Below are 21,540 nucleotides of genomic sequence, written 5' to 3' on the forward strand. Positions count from 1 at the left end.
GTATTTTTCACCGGTAAATAGAATACTTTTTGTAATGGAGGTAACATCTTTTCAGAATATTTTAATTGTTCCTTCAAAAGTCTAAAGAACATCTCTTTCGGCGAGATCATGGTACACACCGGGAAATTGAGTATCCATAAATTCAAATTTCTCATGTTATTCTCTAAGTTCTCAGTTTTTCTAGAGATCAACAATTTTTCAGCCACCAATTGCGATTGAGTAGCTTTTATTTTAGAAATATTCTGTTTATTATTCAGTTGTTTAGCGGAAAAGAGTTCCATTTTGCTTTTCATGTCTTTAATTTGAGAAGAATTATTCAATGATACTGTAATAAAGGATGTACAGACCTTATGAAGGTTTTCCAGAGCAGTCCATATCGCCTCCAGCGATATTTTGGCCGGTCGTTTCAGGGGCTGAAGTGCTTCCGCGCAAAGCAGAAATTCCGCTTGCTGGTCGGCGTCAGTCTCTGGGGCTCGCATTAGCTGGCTCTCCTCCCAATTCTCTCCCATAGCTGCTGTTTCCATCGGGGCCTGCCTCCCCTTCAGGGGCGCTGTACTTCCAGCCTCTGGAAACAGTGCTCCGGTAGCTTGTGGGATTGGTGGGGTAGCAGGACCCAGCGGACTAAGCGAAAAATCGCTCTCCAAGCCAGTATTGTCCCTCGTACTGGCAGCGGATACGCCCGCAGGTGTAGACGCCAAGAAAGCTGAGATGTTTGCCTAGTTCCTGGGGTCTCTTTCCGAGGGAGAGGAGGTCCCCTCGGTTTCTCCTTTCGCTTAGGCACGCTCTCTCAGAATTATGGGTAAGAAAAAAATAAGTAACGCTGAAATTTGAAAATAATTCTAGGGAGCAAAAATCTCTGCTTCCTGTCTATTCAGCCATCTTGGATCCTCCCAGGTAGAGGCTATTATTTCAAAAACGCTAAGTATCACTCTTTTTATTATTCAGTCTATAGATGGACGTAAGACCTTGATCAAACATAAGATTTTTTTAAAAAATAAAATAGCCTCAACAGCCCAGGGAACCTAACATTAGGACTCCACTGAAATGGCCAACATTATAGGCTCCTACCGCCTTCCGAAAAAATCACAGACATCAAAAAAACTCCCACACTTGGGGAGAAAAAGATTCTGTGAGCAAAAAACGGAAAGCGGAGTATCTTCCAATGTCAAAAAAATGGATCTAAGAAACTACAGTATCCACTATAAGGCCCTCTTAGATGAAAACTGGAAGGTATTTAAAATAAAAAATGAAACACAATTGCAGTGTCTACTATTCAACACATATCAGAGCAAGACATTCAAAAAATCAATAACTTAGCTTCAATTGCTGATTTGCAACTCTTCTGGAGTCTTACGTCCTGACTCCCAAATAGCAATGATGAAAGAGTTTCAAGTTGCTGATTCGTTTCTTCCAGTCATACTTATAAGAAGGTCATGAAGTTGAATACAATTTGCTCTTATCAGTAATTTAAGTGGGTATTCATTTACAATCTTCCACACTCACAATGTCTTATAAACTTTCCTGACAGTAAGGGACCCCACTGTTTCGCAACCTTCATCAGGAGAAATGTAAAAAACAAAAAATGTTTTTTTCTTTTCTTTTCAATCCATCGCGAACAATGGCTATTATTAAAAACAAAATTACAGAGCACATCCAAGGACATGGATTACTGAGACTGAGTCAGCATGGCTTGTGTGTGGGCAAATCTTGCCTGACCAATTTACTTCAATTCTTTGAAGGAGTAAACAAACGTGGACAAAGGGGAGCCAGTTGATATTGTGTATCTGGATTTTCAAAAGGCGTTTGACAAGGTACCTCATGAAAGGCTACAAAGGAAATTGGAGGGTCATTGGATAGGAGGACAAGTCCTATTGTGGATTTAAAAACTGGTTGAAGGATAGAAAACAGAGAGTGGGGTTAAATGGGCAGTATTCACAATGGAGAAGGGTAGTTATTGGGGTTCCTCAGGGGTCTGTGCTAGGACCGCTGCTTTTTAATATATTTATAAATGATTTAGAGATGGGAGTAACTAGCGAGGTAATTAAATTTGCTGATGACACAAAGTTATTCAAAGTCGTTAACTCGCAACAGGATTGTGAAAAATTACAAGAGGACATTATGAGACTGGGAGACTGGGCGGCTAAATGGCAGATGATGTTTAATGTGAGCAAGTGCAAGGTGATGCAAGTGGGGAAAAAGAACCCGAATTATAGTTACGTCATGCAAGGTTCCACGTTAGGAGTTACGGACCAAGAAAGGGATCGGAGTGTCGTCGTCGATAATACACTGAAACCTTCTGCTCAGTGTGCTGCTGCGGCTCGGAAAGCGAATAGAATGTTGGGTGTTATTAGGAAAGGTATGGAAAACAGGTGTGAGGATATTATAATGCCGTTATATCGCTCCATGGTTCGACCGCACCTTGAGTATTATGTTCAATTCTGGTCGCCGAATTGGAAAAGGTGCAGCGAAGGGCAACTAAAATGATAGCGGGGATGGGACGACTTCCCTATGAAGAAAGACTAAGGAGGCTAGGGCTTTTCAGCTTGGAGAAGAGACGGCTGAGGGGAGACATGATAGAGGTATATAAAATAATGAGTGGAGTGGAACAGGTGGATGTGAAGTGTCTGTTCACGCTTTCCAAAAATACTAAGACTAGGAGGCATGCGATGAAACTACAGTGTAGTAAATTTAAAACAAATATGAGAGAATTTTTCTTCACCCAACGTGTAATTAAACTCTGGAATTCGTTTTATTATTTTGACTTATGAAAACCACTTGTCCATGAAGCATGCTCAAAACAGAATAATCCATTTGTACAAAAGAGATGAGGTGAAGATGTGATTCCGTGTGCCCCTTGTGCCCCATTGAAAGGAGAGTTTGTTTCAACTTTTTTTTATTGATGGTATAGCAAAATAACTCGTCAACACGTTCCAAATACAACAAAGTGCCAAATCACATTATCTGAGTAAGAACAGCATAATAGTCATATCCTCAACCTTTTAACATTGTGCTTCCTAACCTGTCTCTTCCCCAAACCCACCCTCTCCCAAGATTGTAATCAGCAAAGCTATATATTAAAATAACGGTGCATAAAGCATATGCAATCACCTTTCAAGGCAATCTTATAAACAAGGGACACACAAATCGCAGGTCAGTGTCACTCTCCTTGTCATACAGTATTTGGCATTCCAGCTACGAGACCAGGCCAGAGACTTTGTTCCTTATAGCCACCTGTCTCCCAGCTAGACCATTTTTATATATTTCAACATTGTATTGAAAGTGCGGCGTATCAATCGTAATCGTCTATTGAATTGCATAACAAAATTGAGTTGCTGCCTGTACCCAATAAAATAGAATCAACCCACTACCCCCACCCCCTCCTACTCCACCCCCCAAACGCTACTTCCCCCCCTCCCCCCTTTCAGAAGCTATCAAGACGCCACACACCACCTTCCTGGAGCAAGAGTGACATACCATCAACTTATCTTGAAAGGAGAGTTTAAATTTACTTCCAATCTTTATAACACCAGGCTTCTTAAGGCAGATTACAACAGTTAAGATGAACCCATCAGTAAATAGGATATCCTCACTGAAATTTGACCATGTATTACTGTGTTGTATAGAACAGTGTAGAAAAATTAGCACAAACACAGCCTTTATTAGTGCTGTTTCTACCAGCAATAATTTTTGAAGCTGTTTTAGTGATATTCAGTTTTTATTTCATCATATTTATATTTACATATGGGAATCTTTCAAATAAATTCAAAAGCTGTCAAAAATTTTTTTTATAAAGGAGTGAATTCCCACATGCCATCTTTTTCTTTTGATGTAGGCACAGGAAAAAAAAAGATTTTAAATGCTCCCAATTTCAAGCTAATTAATGTTTAATGTGGAATATAAATAAGTAAATATATGTAGAAACTCTGAATGTTGAGCACCTGATTCTCATAACATGATGTCTGTTTTAGTGGCCCTTTACCAGGAGAAAAAAAAAATCTCTGCACAAATATAACATATGCTAGGGTTTCCCTATGATCAGTCCCTCCAAATGACACACTGATTACAATTTATAACAAATTACTACTCTATGAAAAATTATTCTATTATACTTCCTCTGTGTACGTCTGTATGTTCGAAAATATACGTGAGATTAAATAAAAATGCTACCAACAATAAAGAACAACAACGTGGATGCAGTGTACAGTGATGACGGCTATCTAAAGAAGGGGGAAACGAAGATTGACCTAATTACTACTACTACTAATAGCATTTATTTCCTTGTCATCAAGCAGATGAAGCCATTACGTATGGGTTGTGTCCATCAACCAGCAGGGGGAGATAGAGAGCACTCAACTTTTCTCAGTGCTTCATGGCCAGCTAGCTCCACTGCCTCTTCAGTATTCTCTATCTCCCCAAGCAGGGTGGCTGCAGCTTCTTCGAGCTCCATCAAAATCTGCTTGGGGGTGGCTCCTGGCTTGCCAGTTGTTAGCCGGGGTGTTAGAGGCTATAGCAGCTTCACTTTGAAGACACATAGGTCAGCCCTTTCCCTGCCTTACCCATGCCCCCGTGGATATGGACATATTAGCTTGCTTTTCTCTGTCCTTTCCCACTCAGTGGATGCAGGCATATTGGTTCGCCTTTCCCTGCCTTTCCCACTTATCTGAGCCTCCGGAGTGTTTTTATTTACCTCTTTTGCCTCTGCTTTCCTCACAGCATTAAAAAAAAAAAAATTTAAAGTCGCATCGCGCTTTAGCGCAGCGATCTTGGAAAAGAGGTTTTTTTCTTGAGATTCTTCTGCAGGACCAGAGCTGTGATACTCGGTCCAGTGAGGTAAGAGTGTTTTCTGACTCCTCCGGGGTGGACCCGCCATCGGGACGTTTTTGGTGCGAACCGCCATTTTTGAATTTTACTGCTGTTTTCGGCGATGGCTTCGGAGACTATGAAGCGCTGTTCTAAAGGTGGCAAGCGCAAATCAGCAGCGGGGCTCTGTAATTCGGTGCTGTACAGACGGTAGAGCCGGCCCGAGCGTGGCGAGCGGTGATCTTTCGCGCTCTGAGCTGGCAGCGGACGCCATTTTGGATTTTCCACATGGCGCGGCCTCCGTTGCGACGGAGAGCCCTGAATCCGGGGGGGTCCTCTGAGTGAGGCTAATAATAGAGCTGATAGCCCTGGGCAGGATCCGGGCGGTCAGGGAGCGGTTTTCTCCCCTGATTTTGTTTTAATGCTGCATAGGGCATACATGCTTAAAAGAGCTCTTCCACAGGGATCTTCGGACCCTCTGCCTGCCCCCCCCCCCCCCCCCCCCCCGGTGGATCCTGGCCTTTTGGAGTTGGCTTTGCCTGTTTCTTATCCTCCTGATAAACGCAGAAGGGCTAATTCCCTTCTGAGAGTGGCGCACCCCCCCCTTCCCCCACCCCCCCCACGTGGTCGGGCTATGAGGATTCTGAGGGGTCTGGCAGAACTTCTTGGGCTGAGGAGGCAGAGTCAGGTGCAGAATTGCCATAGGAGCTTGATGATCCGTCTGCGGTGAGGATTTTCCACCGTGAGGAGCTGCCAGCGCTTATTTCAGATGCCTTACAAGCCCTCTCGATTGAAGATCCTGGGAGTGGCACAGCCTCCTCGGTTAATCCAAGGATGGCTAGTACCAGAAAGCCTGCTTGAGCCTTTCCTTTGCATGACTCCATCCAAGAGCTTATTTCGGTTCAATGGGCTGACCCCGAGGGACCTTTGAAGGTTGCCAGGGCTATGGGGCAATTATACCCTCTGAGTGAGGAACATTTGGCTCACTTTGCAATGCCTAAAGTGGATGCCCTGGTCACGACTGTGAAAAAGAGAACTACCCTCCCTGTTGAAGGAGGTGTTGCCCTGAAGGATATTCAAGACCGCAGGCTTGATTCAGCTCTGAAGCGGTCCTTTGATTTAGCAGGTCTCTCTGTTCGGGCGTCTGCATGCAGTTGTTATGCTGCTAGAGCCTGCCTGGCTTGGTTACAGCAGGCAGTGGAACAGCCCAGTGATGGAGCGGAGACCTTATCTGAAGTGGCTCCGCGGATGGAGTCGGCTTTGTCCTTTTTGGCTGACACCCTTTATGATATGGTCGGAGCTTCGGCTAAGCAAATGGCTGTAGCAGTGGCGGCTCGCCACACTCTTTGGCTATGACATTGGGCGGCGGACATGGCCTCTAAGCAAAGGTTGGTGAAGTTGCCCTTTCAAGGCCTTCTCCTGTTTGGTGAGGAGCTGGAAAACATTGTTAAAGGCCTGGGGGATTCCAAACCTCAGCGCTTGCCCGAAGATAGGCCGAAGCCTTCCTCTAAGGGTCAGGCGGTCCGCTCCTCTTACAGACCTCGCTTCCGTGAAGAAGGTACCACCCGGGGCGTACTGCTGGGTTCACTTCACGTGCCCGCTTTCAGCAGAGAAACTCCTTTCACTCGGACAAACGTTCCGCAGCTGCCGGTTCAAGGCCTGGAGTTCAGGGGCGACCCTCTCAATGATGGTGCGCCGGCCCTCTCCTCGTTTCCTGTCATCGGAGAAAGACTTTCCCTCTTTTTCGAGGAGTGGGCAAAAATCTCCGCAAATCAGTGGGTCTTGGACCTGAACAGAGACGGATACCGAATAGAATTTGATGCCCCGGTGAGAGACGTGTTTGTGGAGTCCCGATGCGGTTCTGCCGCCAAACGGGCGGCGATAGAGGAGACGCGGCACAGTCTGTGCCAGATAGGGGCTGTGACCCCGGTGCCTCCCGCCGAACAAGGTCTAGGCCGCTACTCCATTTACTTTGTGGTGCCACGAAAAGGCAGGTCTTTTCGCCCGATCCTGGACTTAAAAGAGCTAAACAAGTCCGACATTTTCACATGGAAACCCTGCGCTCCGTCATTTTGGCGGTACAGCCAGGAGAGTTTCTCACGTCTCTGGACCTGAAAGAAGCTTACTTGCACATACCAATTTGGCTCCCGCACCAGAAGTTTCTGCGGCTTGCGGTGTTGGGAAAACATTTCCAGTTTCGGGCCTTGCCTTTTGGCCTCGCCACAGCTCCCCGAACCTTCTCCAAGGTAATGGTGGTAGTAGCTGCCTTTCTCAGGCGAGAGGGTATCCGGGTTCACCCGTACCTAGACGACTGGCTCATCAGAGCAGACTCAGAAAAAGAGAGTCATCTAGCTACAGCCAGAGTGGTTTCAGTCCTTCAATCTCTGCGCTGGGTCGTCAATATGGCCAAAAGTTACCTGACCCCCTCGCAATCTCTAGAATATTTGGGGGCCAGGTTTGACACAGCCTCGGGCTATGTGTTTCTTCCCCAACAAAGGCGGTGCAAGCTTCAGAATCAGGTCCGTCTGCTCCTGAGGATGCCCTGCCCGCGAGCTTGGGACATTGTCCAGCTGCTGGGATCGATGACGGCCACCTTGGAAGTGGTGCCATGGGCGAGAGCGCACCTGAGACCTCTACAGTATTCTCTACTTCAACGATGGTCTCCAGTATGTCAGGATTATCAGTGCAGACTTTCTTGGCTCCCTGCGGCCCGCCTCAGTATGGAGTGGTGGCTCTCGGACAGCATGTTGCAGCGGGGAATGCCGCTGGCGCTCCCCAATTGGTGTCTAATGGTGACAGATGCCAGCCTGAAAGGCTGGAGTGCACATTGCCAGGGGAAGCATGCCCCAGGGTCTGTGGATGCCCAACGAGTCGGAGTGGTCTATCAACCGCCTGGAGTTGAAAGCGGTGTTTCTGGCTCTTCTGGCCTTTCAAGTGACCCTGGAAGGATTGGCTCTCCAAGTGATGTCGGACAACACGACAGCAGTGGCCTACATAAATCGACAAGGCGGCACTCAGTGCAGAGCTCTAGCCGCGCAGGCCGAACAAATTTGCCACTGGGCCGAGCTGCATCTACAGTCCCTGTCAGCAGCTCACATTGCAGGTCAGAGCAACGTGCAAGCCGACTATCTAAGCAGGCATCAGATTGATCCAGCGGAGTGGGAACTAGCAGACGATGTATTCCTGCAGATATGTGCCAAATGGGGCAAGCCAGTGATGGATCTTATGGCGACCAGTTCCAATGCCAAAGTCCCGTGCTTCTTCAGCAGACGGAGGGATCCTCGCTCTGCTGGGTTGGATGCCTTGGCTCAACCCTGGCCCCTGGGCTTGCTGTATGTCTTCCCTCCGTGGCCCTTGATAGGGCGAGTGCTCCTGCGATTTGGCTGCATCCAGCAGAAGTGGTGCTTATCGCCCCGGATTGGCCCAGGAGGCCTTGGTATGCGGACCTCCGACAGATGCTGTTGGAGGCTCCCTTTCCGTTACCTCTGGTTCCGCACCTGTTGTCACAGGGTCCGGTGGCCATGGAGGACGCCTGCTGCTTTGGTCTTATGACATGGCGATTGAGAGGGCGCAATTGAGAGATAAAGGCTACTCAAATAAGATAATTTCCACTCTCCTGCAGGCCCGTAAGTGCTCCACTTCCGTGGCTTATGCCAGGATTTGGCACCAGTTTGAAGTCTGGTGTGTTTCAAGAGCGCTTTCTCCGTTGCGGGCTCCTGTCTCGCCGATTCTGGACTTTTTGCAGGATGGTGTACACAAAGGCTTGGCCTATAATTCCCTGTGGGTGCAAGTGGCAGCATTGGCCTCCCTGCGTGGCAAGGTTGAAGGCGTGTCCTTAGCTGCTCATCCAGATGTGGCACGGTTTCTTAGAGGGGTGCTTCAGCTCCATCCTCCCGTGCGGGCACCTTGTCCAGCTTGGAACCTGGGGTTAGTATTGAAGGCCCTTCAGGGGGCTCCCTTTGAACCGCTTCAGCGTGCTTCAGAGAAAGATTTGACACTGAAGGCCGTCTTTTTAGTGGCCATTACCTCAGCGAGACGGGTGTCAGAGCTCCAGGCACTGTCCTGTAGAGACCCTTTTCTGCAGTTCTCAGAGTCAGGGGTCACGGTTCGGACCGTGCCTTCCTTCATGCCTAAGGTGGTTTCAGCGTTTCACCTAAACCAGCCTGTTTTTCTTCCCTCCTTTGTTGAGGAGGAGTTTCCAGGTTTATTTGGGCAGTTGCACCTTTTGGATGTGCGCAGGACTCTGTTGCAGTATCTGCGAATTACAAATTCTTTCAGGACCTCTGATCATCTTTTTGTGCTGTTTGCAGGTCCTCACAGAGGGTCTTCAGCGTCTAAAGCCACTATTGCCCGTTGGCTCAAAGAAGCTATCTTTTCAGCTGTCTGGCCGGGCTCCGCCTGAAGCCTTTAAGGCACATTCCACAACAGCGATTTCCTCTTCCTGGACGGAAACTGGAGCACTATCTCTTCATGAGATTTGCAGTGCTGCAACATGGGCTTCTAACTCTCTTTCGCCCGACATTACAGGCTGGATGTGGCTGCCAGGAGGGATGCGCGTTTTGGAGCACAGGTGCTAGCGCATGGTGTGGCTTGTTCCCACCCTATTTAGGGATTGCTTTGTTACATCCCATACGTAATGGCTTCATCTGCTTGATGACAAGGAAGGGAAAATTAGGTTCTTACCATGATAATTTTCTTTCCTTTAGTCATAGCAGATGAAGCCATGAGCCCTCCCTGTATGATTGTCTGTATTGCAGTTATTCTGATTTTAGGTGCTGTTCTTGTTTCCTGAAGTTATATTCCTTCCTTGGGGAGTCGGAAAACAGGATTCTTGTTACAGTTATAGGAGGGTGAGTTCATTCCCTCCAGTTCATGTTTTGGGAGGATGTTTATTCCCTCCAGGAGGATGCAAGTATTCCCTCCGTTTATACAAAGTGGAGGACGAGTTTATTCCCTCCAGGAGGATGAGTTCATTCCCTCCTTTTTTGGCGTTTATGCCCTTGTTAGGGGGCCATCGTTCGCTGTGAGGAAAGTTTATGTTATTCCCATTGCGGTTTGCCATACTGCTTTGGAAGCTTCAAATACTGAAGAGACAGTGGAGCTAGCTGGCCATGAGACACTGTGAAAATTGAGTGCTCTCTATCTCCCCCTGCTGGTTGATGGACACAACCCATACGTAATGGCTTCATCTGCTATGACTAAAGGAAAAAAAATTTTCATGGTAAGAACCTAATTTTCCCTATGTAGCTTCATCGCATGCCCCCTAGTCCTAGTATTTTTTGAAAGCGTAAACAGACGCTTCATGTTCAACTCTACTCATTATTTTATAGACTTCTATCATATCTCCCCTCAGCTGCCTTTTCTCCAAGCTGAAGAGCCCTAGCCACTTTAGCCTTTCCTAATAGGGAAGTTACCCCATCCCCTTTATCGTTTTCGTTGCCCTTCTCTGCACCTTTTCTAATTCCACTATAGCTTTTTTGAGATGCGGTGACCAGAATTGAACACTATATTCGAGGTGCGGTCGCACCATGGAGCAATACAAAGGCATTATAATGTCCTCATTTTTGTTTTCCATTCCTTTCCTAATAATGCCTAACATTCGATTTGCTTTCTTAGCCACCGCAGCACACTGAGCAGAAGGTTTCAACATATCATCAACGATGACACCTAGATCCCTTTCTTGGTCTGTGACTCCTAACGTGGAACCTTGCATAATGTAGCTATAATTCAGGTTCTTCTTCCCCACATGCATCACTTTGTACTTGCTCACATTAAACGTCATCTGCCATTTAGACACCCAGTCTCCCAGTCTCGTAAGGTCCTCTTGTAATTTTTCACAATCCTTCCACGATTTAACGACTTTGAATAACTTTGTGTCGTCAGCAAATTTAATTACCTCACTAGTTACTCCCATCTCTAGGTCATTTATAAATATGTTAAAAAGCAGCAGTCCTAGCACAGACCCCTGGGGAACCCCACTAACTACCCTTCTTCATTGAGAATACTGACCATTTAACACTACTCTCTGTTTTCTATCTTTTAACCAGTTTTTAATCCACAATAGAAAACTACCTCCTATCCCATGACTCTCCAATTTCCTCTGGAGTCTTTCATGAGGTACTTTGTCAAACACCTTCTGAAAATCCAGATACACAATATCGGTATCAACAAGATCAATCCAGAGACTTGTGGGTTTTGTCCCTCTGCCAGCAGGTGAAGATAGAGAGAACTTCAACTTCTGAGGTTCACTATCTGTGGTCATGTGCAGCTACCTAAATCTACTGTCTAACAGGTGGAGGGTTATATCCTCCAGCTCTGCATTGGTAGGCTCCTGGCCCGTCTCAAAGGCCGAGCATTTCTTTGGGTTGAGGTCTCCCTGTGTTGTGAGAAGAGTACACCTGGTGGTGCCAGGTCCTTCCCCACCTGCCTCCCGGTGCTTGCCTGGCCATGCCCTTCAGCTTGGTGATGGCGCCCAGGTCCTTCTCCAAGGTTATGGTGATGGTTGCGGCATTCCTCCGTAAGGAGGGAGTGTAGGTGCATCCCTGCCTGGACGATTGGTTGACTCGGGCGTCATCTTATGAGGAGTGCATGCGGGCAATGGAGCAGGTGGTCGGGCTGCAATCTTTGGGGTGGATTGTCAATCTGCCCAAGAGCCACATGTCTCCCTCACAGTCTCTAGAATACCTGGGGATGCTCTTCGATACACGAGCTGGAATAGTGTCCCTCCTGGAGACTCTACTGTGAATACTGGCTCCCAGAGCATGGGATTACATGCAGATCTTGGGATTCATGGTGGCCACGTTGAACGTGGTGTCATGGGCCAGGAGTCACATGTGGCCTCTCCAGCGGTCGCTTCTCAGCTCATTCTATACCACTCAGGATTTTGTAGACCTCGATCATATCTCCCCTCATCTGTCTCTTTTCCAAACTGAAGAGCCCTAATCTCTTTAGCCTTTCCTCATACAAGAGGAGTTCCATTATCATTTTGGTCGCTCTTCTTTGAACCTTTTCTAATATCTTTTTTTGAGATATGGCGACCAGAACTGAACGCAATACTCAAGGTGCGGTCGCACCATGGAGCAATACAGAGGCATTATATTATTTTCGGTCTTACTCACCATCCCTTTCCTAATGATTCTTAGCATGCTGTTTGCTTTTTTGGCCGCCGCATACTAAGCAGAATATTTCAGCATATTATCTACAATAGAAATCAGAATGGACACTGCATAAGGTCACTCTGAGCAGTAGCGGGTTATCTCCTAACGAGGCACTGGCAAAACAGGGGCTCTCTGTAGAGCGTACCCAGTAGTTCAAGCTACAAACGAGATAAGTGCCTTTTGCTTCTCTAAATAAAGATACTGACAAAATATTTAGCAAAGCAATTAATGCAGAGGTTTTTGACTTGTGAAGAAACTTGCCAGAAGTTCACATTCAAGAAATTGATTTTCAAACAGTGAACTCTGTGCAGCGAGGCATTCACATGGAAGAAACTAGATGAGAATGCCGAGCATCAGAAGTCTTTTTTTCCTCCATATAAATAACGTAGCATAAACGTGCTTGAGAGAGTATTACTTGCTATACATCGATATTTCACTTATTCCTGCAATGCCTCAACATTTTTCAGTTTTGTCATCTTTTCATACTCCAGTTCTCACCAAGTAAGCTTGTAGTCATTTTCCTTTTGTAGGATAAGAATTCAGTGATTTATAAAAGCACTAGTAAATCAGGCACGTTTCTGACACAAATGAAACGGGCGCTAGCAAGGTTTTTGTCGGAGTGTGTATGTTTGAGAGAGAGAGTGTGTGTAAGAGTGACTGTGTGAGAGAGAGAGAGTGTGAATGTGCGAGTCTGTGTGTGTGTGACAGAGAGAGAGACTCCTGGGTGCGAGTGTGTGTGCTCTGTCCCCTGCTCCCCCTCCAGCCACCCAGTGATTTATTCTTTTTCCTTGCCCCCTCTTCTCTCCCCTGCTCCCCCTCCAGCCACCCATCGATTCCCCTGTCCCCCCCTCCAGCCACCCAGCGATTTGTCCTTTCTCCTCTGCCCCCACTCCAGACACCCAGCGATTTGTCCTTTGTCCTCTGCCCCCCCCCCCTCCAGCCACCCAGCGGTTCTCCATTTTCCCTTGCCCCCCCTTCCAGCCACCCAGCGATGCTCCTCTCTCCCCTGACCCCCCTCTCCAGCCACCCAGCAATTCTCCTTTCTCCCCTGCCCCTAACGATACCGGCCAAATCTCTGGCCCTCCGCCAACCTCCGCTGCCGTGCACAGCTCAGCTTGCAGGCCCACTGAACGATCGATCCATTCGCCGCTGTGCGCCCGCTCTCCCACCTCTGGTTGGTCAGCTTTTGCGTCCGCCCTCCCACCTCTGGTTGGTCAGCTTTTGCATCTGACGTACCTGGAAGTACGTGGCGTCAATTCATGAGATGGATGCATCCTTTCTGAGAGCACGAATGCTTCAGGCTTTACTGCCACGGAGTCAGCTTCAGAACGTTGGAGGTGCGTTTTATTATATAGGATAACTGTTGTTCTATTTTTCTATTTCCCCTGTAGTTGAGACGGTATGCTCTAACATGATTTACTCTTGGTACCATCAGAATATGCAAGTTTTCTCAAAATATAAAAGTGATAGTAACATAGTAGATAATGGCAGATAAGGACCTGTACAGTCCATCCAGTCTGCCCAACAAGATAAACTCATTGTACGTGATACTTTATATGTATATCTGTCCTTGATTTGTTCTTGCCATTTTCAGGGCACAGACCATAGAAGTCTGCCCAGTACTGACTTTGCTTCCCAATTACCAGTGTTGCCACCCAATCTCCGCTACGCTTCTGTGGATCCATTCCTTCTAAACAGGAATCCTTTGTGTTTATCCCATGCATTTTTTAATTTCGTTACCGTTTTCATCTCTACCACCTCCTGCGGGAGGGCATTTCAAGTATATACCACCCTCTCTGTTTCTCCAAGAGCAGCATATTTTTCTGTGCAATGATATTTGTATACTTATTTATTTATTCTTGTATTAGGTTTTGTATGTATTGCAATATGCTTAGTCGTGCACTGTAACAAGTATTGAGTGCTGGATTGCCAGTAAAAGATGTGGCCCACACTGAAATAACATGACATAGTGTGGCACAATAGCTGTTTTGCTTAGTTAAAACATTTGGCAGAATAGAAGATAGAACAGTATCTGTCCCTAGTTTATTCAATATGCAAAAATGGCAAAATAGATTTAAAACAATTAATAACCGTTGACTTTGTTTATGATGGTTGACTGAACCTCATATGGGATTGGGGTAAAGAGATGGCAGGGTTTATACACCAGACTGTTAGTCAGATGGGCGTAATAGTCTTGTTTGGAGAGTGCAGTAAATGATTGGAAAGAGGTCAGCATGGATTTGAAATGTACAAAGTCGGCACAAGAGTGGGATTTGAGCCAGAAACATTGTTTATTAAGGTGCGCTAGCATTTTTAGCTAACGCTAGAGACACCCATATATTCCTATGAATGTCTCTAGCATTAGCTCGAGCTAAAAACGATAGCACGCCTACAGTGCAGCTTAGTAAACGGGGCCCTAGGTGCAGGAACAAAGGAAATGAACCTTGGGGGTGAGCAAGGGCTGGGGAGAAAAGCAACCAAGAAGAATATATACAGAGCGTCCTCTGATCTGATTCTACAATAAATTTCTGTGATTAAGGCATTTGTATTTGACTTGTCTAACCTTTTTCATTCTTCAACAAATCTTCATTCAAGCTCCAAAAGGTTCTTCCCTCCCAAATTAACCCCATACAGAAATGTGATCTGACCAGGTTGTAGTATCAGTTTGTATCTTGCTCATCCTATTTCTACAACCTTTCTCCCACTGTCATGTCAATTTGGCAGTAGCTATTCTGAGGATGTGACTAAAAGGTAAAGTCTTTCTCTTGGGGATGCTTGGCTCTCCACAAATCTGTCAGCTGACAGATTGCCATAAAGGTTAAAAGCTCTTTATTGGTACTGTGGAATACGGTTAAAAATATCCTACATTTAATAAGTAGAAAAATGCTGAGACTGACTTGTTCTCTCAGCTGTCACATTTAACCTCAGGTTGTCCAGGCACTAGAAGGCAATAGCTAAGAGATAAGCTGACCATAGGAATGTTTTCTTTAAATTTCACTCTGGTGCCTGGGAAAGGAATATAGTCCTGTAGTTTTAATATCTGTAGATTGTCAAATCCTCCTATGTTTATCTTTGTATTCCTGAATGACAGTGGATTCATTACCTCATTTTTGGGTGAGCCTATAAAAATGTATTCAATTTGAATCTTAGGATAATGTAGCAGGAACTAAGGTCCTGGCTAGATGTTTCTCCTTGTTAACAAGAAAATGCAAAGCTATATTTTAATTCCCACCTCCAACATTCTGAAGCTCACTCCGTGGCAGTGAAGCCCTTAAGCCCTGAAGCCCTGTAGTGTTCGTAGGCTCTCAGTACCAGTCATAGACCCCCCCCCTCAGCCCCGCCCCAACCACACATAATTCGCAACTCCAACGTTCTGAAGCTGCCTCCGTGCCAGTGAAGCCTTGAAGCCCTGTAGTGTTCATAACCTCACACAACCGCCCTCAGCCCTGCCCCCGCACAATACGTCACTCACCCACTCACAGACAGCACCCCTCTCACTCCCTGCTCCAGCCAACCCACCAGCACTCAACGAAAGCTGTCGACACCCCCCCCCCCCCCCCCGTCCCGGCACATCACCCAAGCCTCCCCCGGCCACATCAACCCCCTTGCCATCTGCAGCTGCCACTGGTAACACTGTCCAGCCGCTGCTGCTTCTCCTGTTGAGCAGCAGCAGCCACTTCAAAACAAAAAAAGCCATAAATGTTTTTAAACCTAAAAGCCACTCCTCCTCTCGCTGCCACTTCACTGCCCCTGGAGTAAGACCCTGGAGGAGCGCAGCGACGTGAGAGGCTAGAGGAGGAGCGGCTGCAGAGCCGACAGCCAATGCCTAATGGCTTTCTACGGTGCCGTGTTTGAGGTTTTAAAACATTTATTGCTTTTTCTCTTTTTGTAGCGGCCGCTGCTGCTCAACAGGAGAAGCAGCAGCGGCCGGACAGCGTTACCAGTGGCAGCTGCGGGTGGCGAGGGGGTTTGATGTGCCGGGGGCGGGAGGGTCGCTGGACATCGGTGGCTGGAGTGGGGGCAGGGGGAGGAGGAGGGGAGGGTCGCTGGACAAGGGTGGCTGGAGGGGGGGCAGGGGGAGGGGAGGGTCCCTGGACATGGGTGGCTGGAGGGGGGCAGGGGGAGAGGAGGGTCACTGGACATGCATGACTGGAGGGGGGGCAGGGGAGAAGGAGGTGGGGAGGGGGTCCTGAGACCAGAGAGGTGGGGGTGGGGGCCCTGCGAGAGGGGGGGTGGGGGCACACACTCACTGTGTCTCACATACACTCTCTGTCTATCACACACTATCTTTCTGTCACACACAGTCTCTCACACACATAGACACTCTCTCTCACACAAACACACACACACTCTGTCTGTCTCTCATTCTGTCTCTGACACACACTCCATCTCTCACACACACGCTCTCTCAAACATACACACGCCGAGGAAAACCTTGCTAGCGCCTATTTCATTTGTGTCAGAAACGAGCCTTTTTTACTAGTCCAGAATAAATGACTAATTCTCTGACCAGTCATGATTGGATTTATTTATAGAAATGCTTTATCCACAGTACCTTCAGAGTAGCCCCACTCCTCTGTCAATCCCTTTTCAGATGTAGAATCAAATTTAAAATCCCCAACCACTAGCCGTTTCCCCTTTGATTTTATTTGCTAAAATCTTCCTCAAGGCTTTCCAGAATTGGGCTTGTGCTTCATTAGGAGTGTAACTAACTAATGTCACTACTTCCCCCCCCCCTCCCGCACCCAGTTGCCCCATACCTTTCTTATCCCACCAAACCACCTGTGTTTTCATAGAGGCATCATTCTTGAATCAAGATACCCAATCCAGCCTTCTTTGAGCTCCAAAAACTCTGCCCATAGTGCTTATCCTAGTCCAGCTTTTCTCTTCACTAACAAGGTGAGTCTCTTGTGGAAATGCCACAGCTAAAGTCAATCACTTCAATTCTTTAAATTGACACTTCTTTGGGGATTTCATTCCCTTCACATTAAAATGCCAGTTCCCATTCCAACCATAGTAGATAATAGTGCTGCTTGCTGTAATGACCCCCTGCTGCCAGAGACATCCTCCAATCTCAAACTTATTCCATCTCCCCAGCCCCTTAGCACCATGTGCCATAGCTACCTTCCCTGCCCCCTTAGCCCTTCCACCCACACCTTTCCTGGCTTCCCTTCCCCTTTTTCATTTGGATTTATCCACCCCTCCCCCTAAAACCATCTTCTGAGAATCATGATTGTCCCTCCAAGGTAGGCCCCTCTCTTGGCATCCACACTTCATGCACTCAGTTGTCCATAAGCTTTATGATACAAACTTCTCTGCTGCTGGTTCACCTCAAGCTGCAAGTACATCTCGGAAGTCCTCCGGCACTCTCTCAGTCTGCTTCCTAGTTCTGTTGCTCCACATTCTCCCTACCACCAGAAGCTCACTTAAGTCTCTTCCCATTAGGAATCCATTGCCATTTTATGGAGAGTCTCTGTTGTATCTGTTGCAAGTCAGTTTCTTTGCATTTTCCACTTTCAGTTCCACCAGTGCACACCATGCTTCTTCAGCAGTCCGAATTTTTATTGTGACCCTTTTTGACTGCAAAGGCCAATAGCATATATTCACCTACCTCATAAATCTAGTAACTTCTTGTAGGTCTATATATTTACTGCAACCTCCTTCACTTCATAATCATGCAAACAAGCAATAATGTTCCTCGGCCAATTATCTCTTCATGATCCTAAGTTTTGATGCGTACCGTTCACCTATATTGTTGGACCTTTTCTTCTCCTCCTTGATCTGCCATTAAAACTTGGCATATGCCTTGCACCACTACCAAAACTCCTGATATTTATCACTCCAGAACCCCAAGACCTGTTCTCCAGGTCCTCTAGCTTCTCTTGGAGCTCCATCTGTCCTAGTTCCAAGTGTGCACTCTGCTTCTTGACCTTCCTGATTAGGACTCAGTCTGTGCTACTTTTTCTTCTAATTCCTCTTGCCAGTAACACAAGTCAAGTACATCTATCTTAAGATATTCCTTAATTTATTCTTTATTTATTCTTTATTGCTTTTGTCTGGTCCCTGCTCTAATTCTGAGTTAGCGCTTGTGGCGGCCATGTGTGCCACACTGGCATGCGGTTCTTTGTTCCTGCCTGCCTCCTTCACCACTCCTGTGTGTTTCCAGTTTCTTACAGGTGGTCATTGGAAGTATTTTTGCAGCCACTAGCCAGCCTATAGGCACTTTGGATAGGATTTGATGAGGGAGAGGCTTGTTTCTTTCAAGCCACTTCACAGGAGCTCAGGGCTCAGGCAGCCATTCCTGAAGCTGTTGGCACTTGCCCTCAGACTGTCTCTCTCCCTTTTCAGTTCTTTCCTCATATCAATCATTTACAGCCTTCTTGTAGTCAGTCATCCTTCATCACTTGAGCACAGTCATCTCCTTCCCTCTCCCTTTATTCCTTTAGTTAGGGTAGGTTTCAGTAACTTGAATCTAAGGTGGGAGTACTTTCTAACTCTTCAGTTTTAGTCAATTATCCTTCATCTGTCCTCTGATCATACCTCAGGCTATCAATCTTTCCTCTCTTCACTCCTTAGTCACTTCTCTTATTCCTCTGTCCGCTGTCTTGCCTTCATTTTTCTTCTGCCTTTTATTATCCTTCTCTTTCTCCATTCCTTCCTTTTTCTTAAAACTCCTATTTTTTTTTTTTTTTTGTTACATTTGTACCCCACGCTTTCCCACTCATGGTAGGCTCAATGCGGCTTACATATTGTATACAAGTACTTATTTGTACCTGGGGCAATGGAGGGTTAAGTGACTTGCCCAGAGTCACAAGGAGTGGGAAGAGTATAATAGATAGGGGAGGGACAGAATACCGGTTGGATTAGGTGGGTTTGCAGTGAGCAATAGTAGCTGCAGCAGTGGAAGGAGGTGTGGCAAGTACAAGCACTGGAGCATCAGGTGGTCAGCAGCAGAAAGGAGAGGAAGGAGATGAGCAAGCAGCAGGAAATTGGAGGAGCAATGGGAAGGAGGGCAAGCAGTGTCAGTTGAGTAGTTGTTTCAAGGAAGCTAAATAGAAGATAGTAAGCATAGGAAGAAGATTTTGAAGACAGCATTAAGACAGAAGGTGGGGAAATGTTGTGGTGAGTAGGGAAGAGGTGCCCACAGGGAGAGAGAGGCTCAGCAGAGGCATCGTAACAAGGCAGCATTGATAGGAGGGTGGGTAGCAGATTCTGAAAGTGGCATCAGAAGGGAGGGAGGTGGCAAGTGACCCCTTTGTAAAGGTAGACAGGATGTAAGTGAGCAATAATCATAAGAAAGTGTGTATATTGTTACCCATTTGGGGAGAGGGTAGAAGTATCAGTGCTTTGCATGCCAGCGAATTTTAACTCGGGGAGTTTCCCTTTTTAAAACAAGCATGGAACTGAGAGCTGCTGAGGGAGTCTGAGAATCACCCTCTATGTATACAAAGTTAGGTGTGCCACAGGAAAACCTAGTCCTATCAAGCTGCAAGAAGGCCCACTTCTGTCCTCCCTCCAGTCCTGAGACGTTTTTGATGGCTTCCCTGCCTCTCTCCTTTTTTTTCAGCCTAAAGAAGTCATGATAACCTGCCTCTTTCCCCATGTGGTCTTGAGGAAGATATTTACTTTATATACAGCAACTAATATAACTGATAAAATGAATCTCCATATTTAGTTACCCTGAAAATAGGATGTTTGTGACTCTTAGGAGGCCAGAATTAGCTACCCAGGACATAAGCTGTGTTTTTGTATTAAACCACATTGCTTTAAGGAACATTTTGTCTTTTTTCCTTGCAGAAAGATGTTGCCAATCGCATCAATCAATTCCAAAAACCAGAGCAATGGCAATTTGAATACTCGTGATGCAGCGAGACACACTGCTGGAGCCAAACGTTATAAGTACCTGAGAAGGCTGTTTCGCTTTAGGCAGATGGACTTTGAGTTTGCCATGTGGCAGATGCTATATCTCTTGACCTCCCCACAGAAAGTTTACAGAAACTTTCACTACAGAAAACAAACCAAGGATCAGTGGGCCAGAGATGACCCAGGATTCCTTGTTCTCCTTAGCATCTGGCTATGCGGTAAGTTCCTGATTACTCTTTTTCAAATAAATTTCTCCTTGCATGCTACTCAGAAATGAAAACCAGCTAAATTTTGCTGCCATCATGTTTCTGATGTTCATGATTTTCAAATAGGTGCAAAACCTTTTCCTGCCTCCACCCAAATAAATGATGAGCTTTTAGTGGTTTGTAGTACAGTCCGGCACAGACCTGAAATGCAGCATGGTTAATTGCTGGTTTCAGATGTGTAGGGATCAATTTTTAAAGAGTTCAGGTGTCTACTTAGGAAGTTAAGAGCCTAAATTGGCACCTTTGAAAACTGACTAGGCTGCACACTTAACATCATAATAGCCATACTGGGTCAGACCAGTGGTCCATCTAGCCCAGTATCCTGCTTCCAGCAGTGGCCAATCCAGGTCACAAGTACCTGGCAGAAACCCAAATAGCAGCAACATTCCATGCTACGAAACCCAGAGCAAGCAGTGGCTTCCCCCATGTCTGTCTCAATAGCGGATTATGGACTTTTCCTCCAGGAACTTGTCCCAACCATTTTTAAACCCATATACATTAACTGCCATTACCACATCCTCTGGCAGTAAGTTCCAGAGCTTAACTATTCTTTGCATGAAAAAATATTTCCTCCTATTTGTTTTAAAAGTATTTCCATGTAATTTCATTGAGTGTCCCCTGGTCTTTGTACTTTTTGAATGCGTGAAAAATTTATTCACTTTTACCCGTTCTACACCACTCAGGATTTTATATACCTCAATCATATCCCCCCTCAGCTTTCTCTTTTCCAAGCCCTAACCTCTTTAGCCTTTCCTCATATGGGAGGAGTTCTGTCCTCTTTATCATTTTGGTCGCTCTTCTTTGACCCTTTTCTATTTCTGCTATATGTTTTTTTGAGATACAGCAACCAGAATTGAATGCAGTACTCAAGGTGAGGTCGCACCATGGAGTTATACAGAGGCATTATAATATTCTTGGTCTTATTTTGCATCCCTTTCCTAGTAATTCCTATTATCCTGTTGACTTTTTTTGGCCACCGCCGCACGTTGGGCAGAAGATTTCAGCGAATTGTTTACAATAACACCTAAATTTAGCTTTTTAATTTCACTTGGAAACTAAATTCAATTTCACTTGGAAGTTAAATTCAGATTATTTAAAAAAAATGACTGCACTAAGACAGAGCAATTTAGATGCTCAGTACTGATTTTCAGCTTGTGGGTTAAATTTAGGCACATGAATTGCAGGACCCTAGATTTAGGAGAATTTTCAACTGAAAACTTAAATGTCCAGAGTTAGCGGAAAAGCTTCCTAAATTTAGGAGCCTAAAATTTAAGCACTGAGCATTTTTTTAAATTGGCCCCTATGAGGGTAATTTTGTTAATACAATTCAATCTACACATTTATATTCGACCTACTCCCCCGAGGAGCCCAAGGCAGGTTACAGAAATGTAATCGGAGCAACTACTAGAAAGTACAAATTTCTCAATAAACAGAGTTTTACAGTCATTTAAAAA

General features: G+C 46.0%; 1 protein-coding gene across 2 annotated transcripts in view; it reads left to right on the forward strand.

Annotated features, from left to right (window-relative positions):
* Positions 1-21,540, forward strand: part of UNC50 (unc-50 inner nuclear membrane RNA binding protein) — a 35,710-nt gene that overhangs the window by 3,984 nt on the left and 10,186 nt on the right. For both annotated transcript variants that reach the window (XM_030201390.1, XM_030201391.1), the window contains one exon: positions 19,755-20,038. In XM_030201390.1, coding sequence (XP_030057250.1) covers positions 19,759-20,038 — 280 coding nt within the window. In that variant the 5' untranslated portion in view covers positions 19,755-19,758. The remainder of the gene's footprint in view (positions 1-19,754; positions 20,039-21,540) is intronic.

The sequence above is a fragment of the Microcaecilia unicolor genome, chromosome 4 (genome assembly GCF_901765095.1).
Source record: "Microcaecilia unicolor chromosome 4, aMicUni1.1, whole genome shotgun sequence".
In the NCBI taxonomy this organism is placed as follows: Eukaryota; Metazoa; Chordata; class Amphibia; order Gymnophiona; family Siphonopidae; genus Microcaecilia; species Microcaecilia unicolor.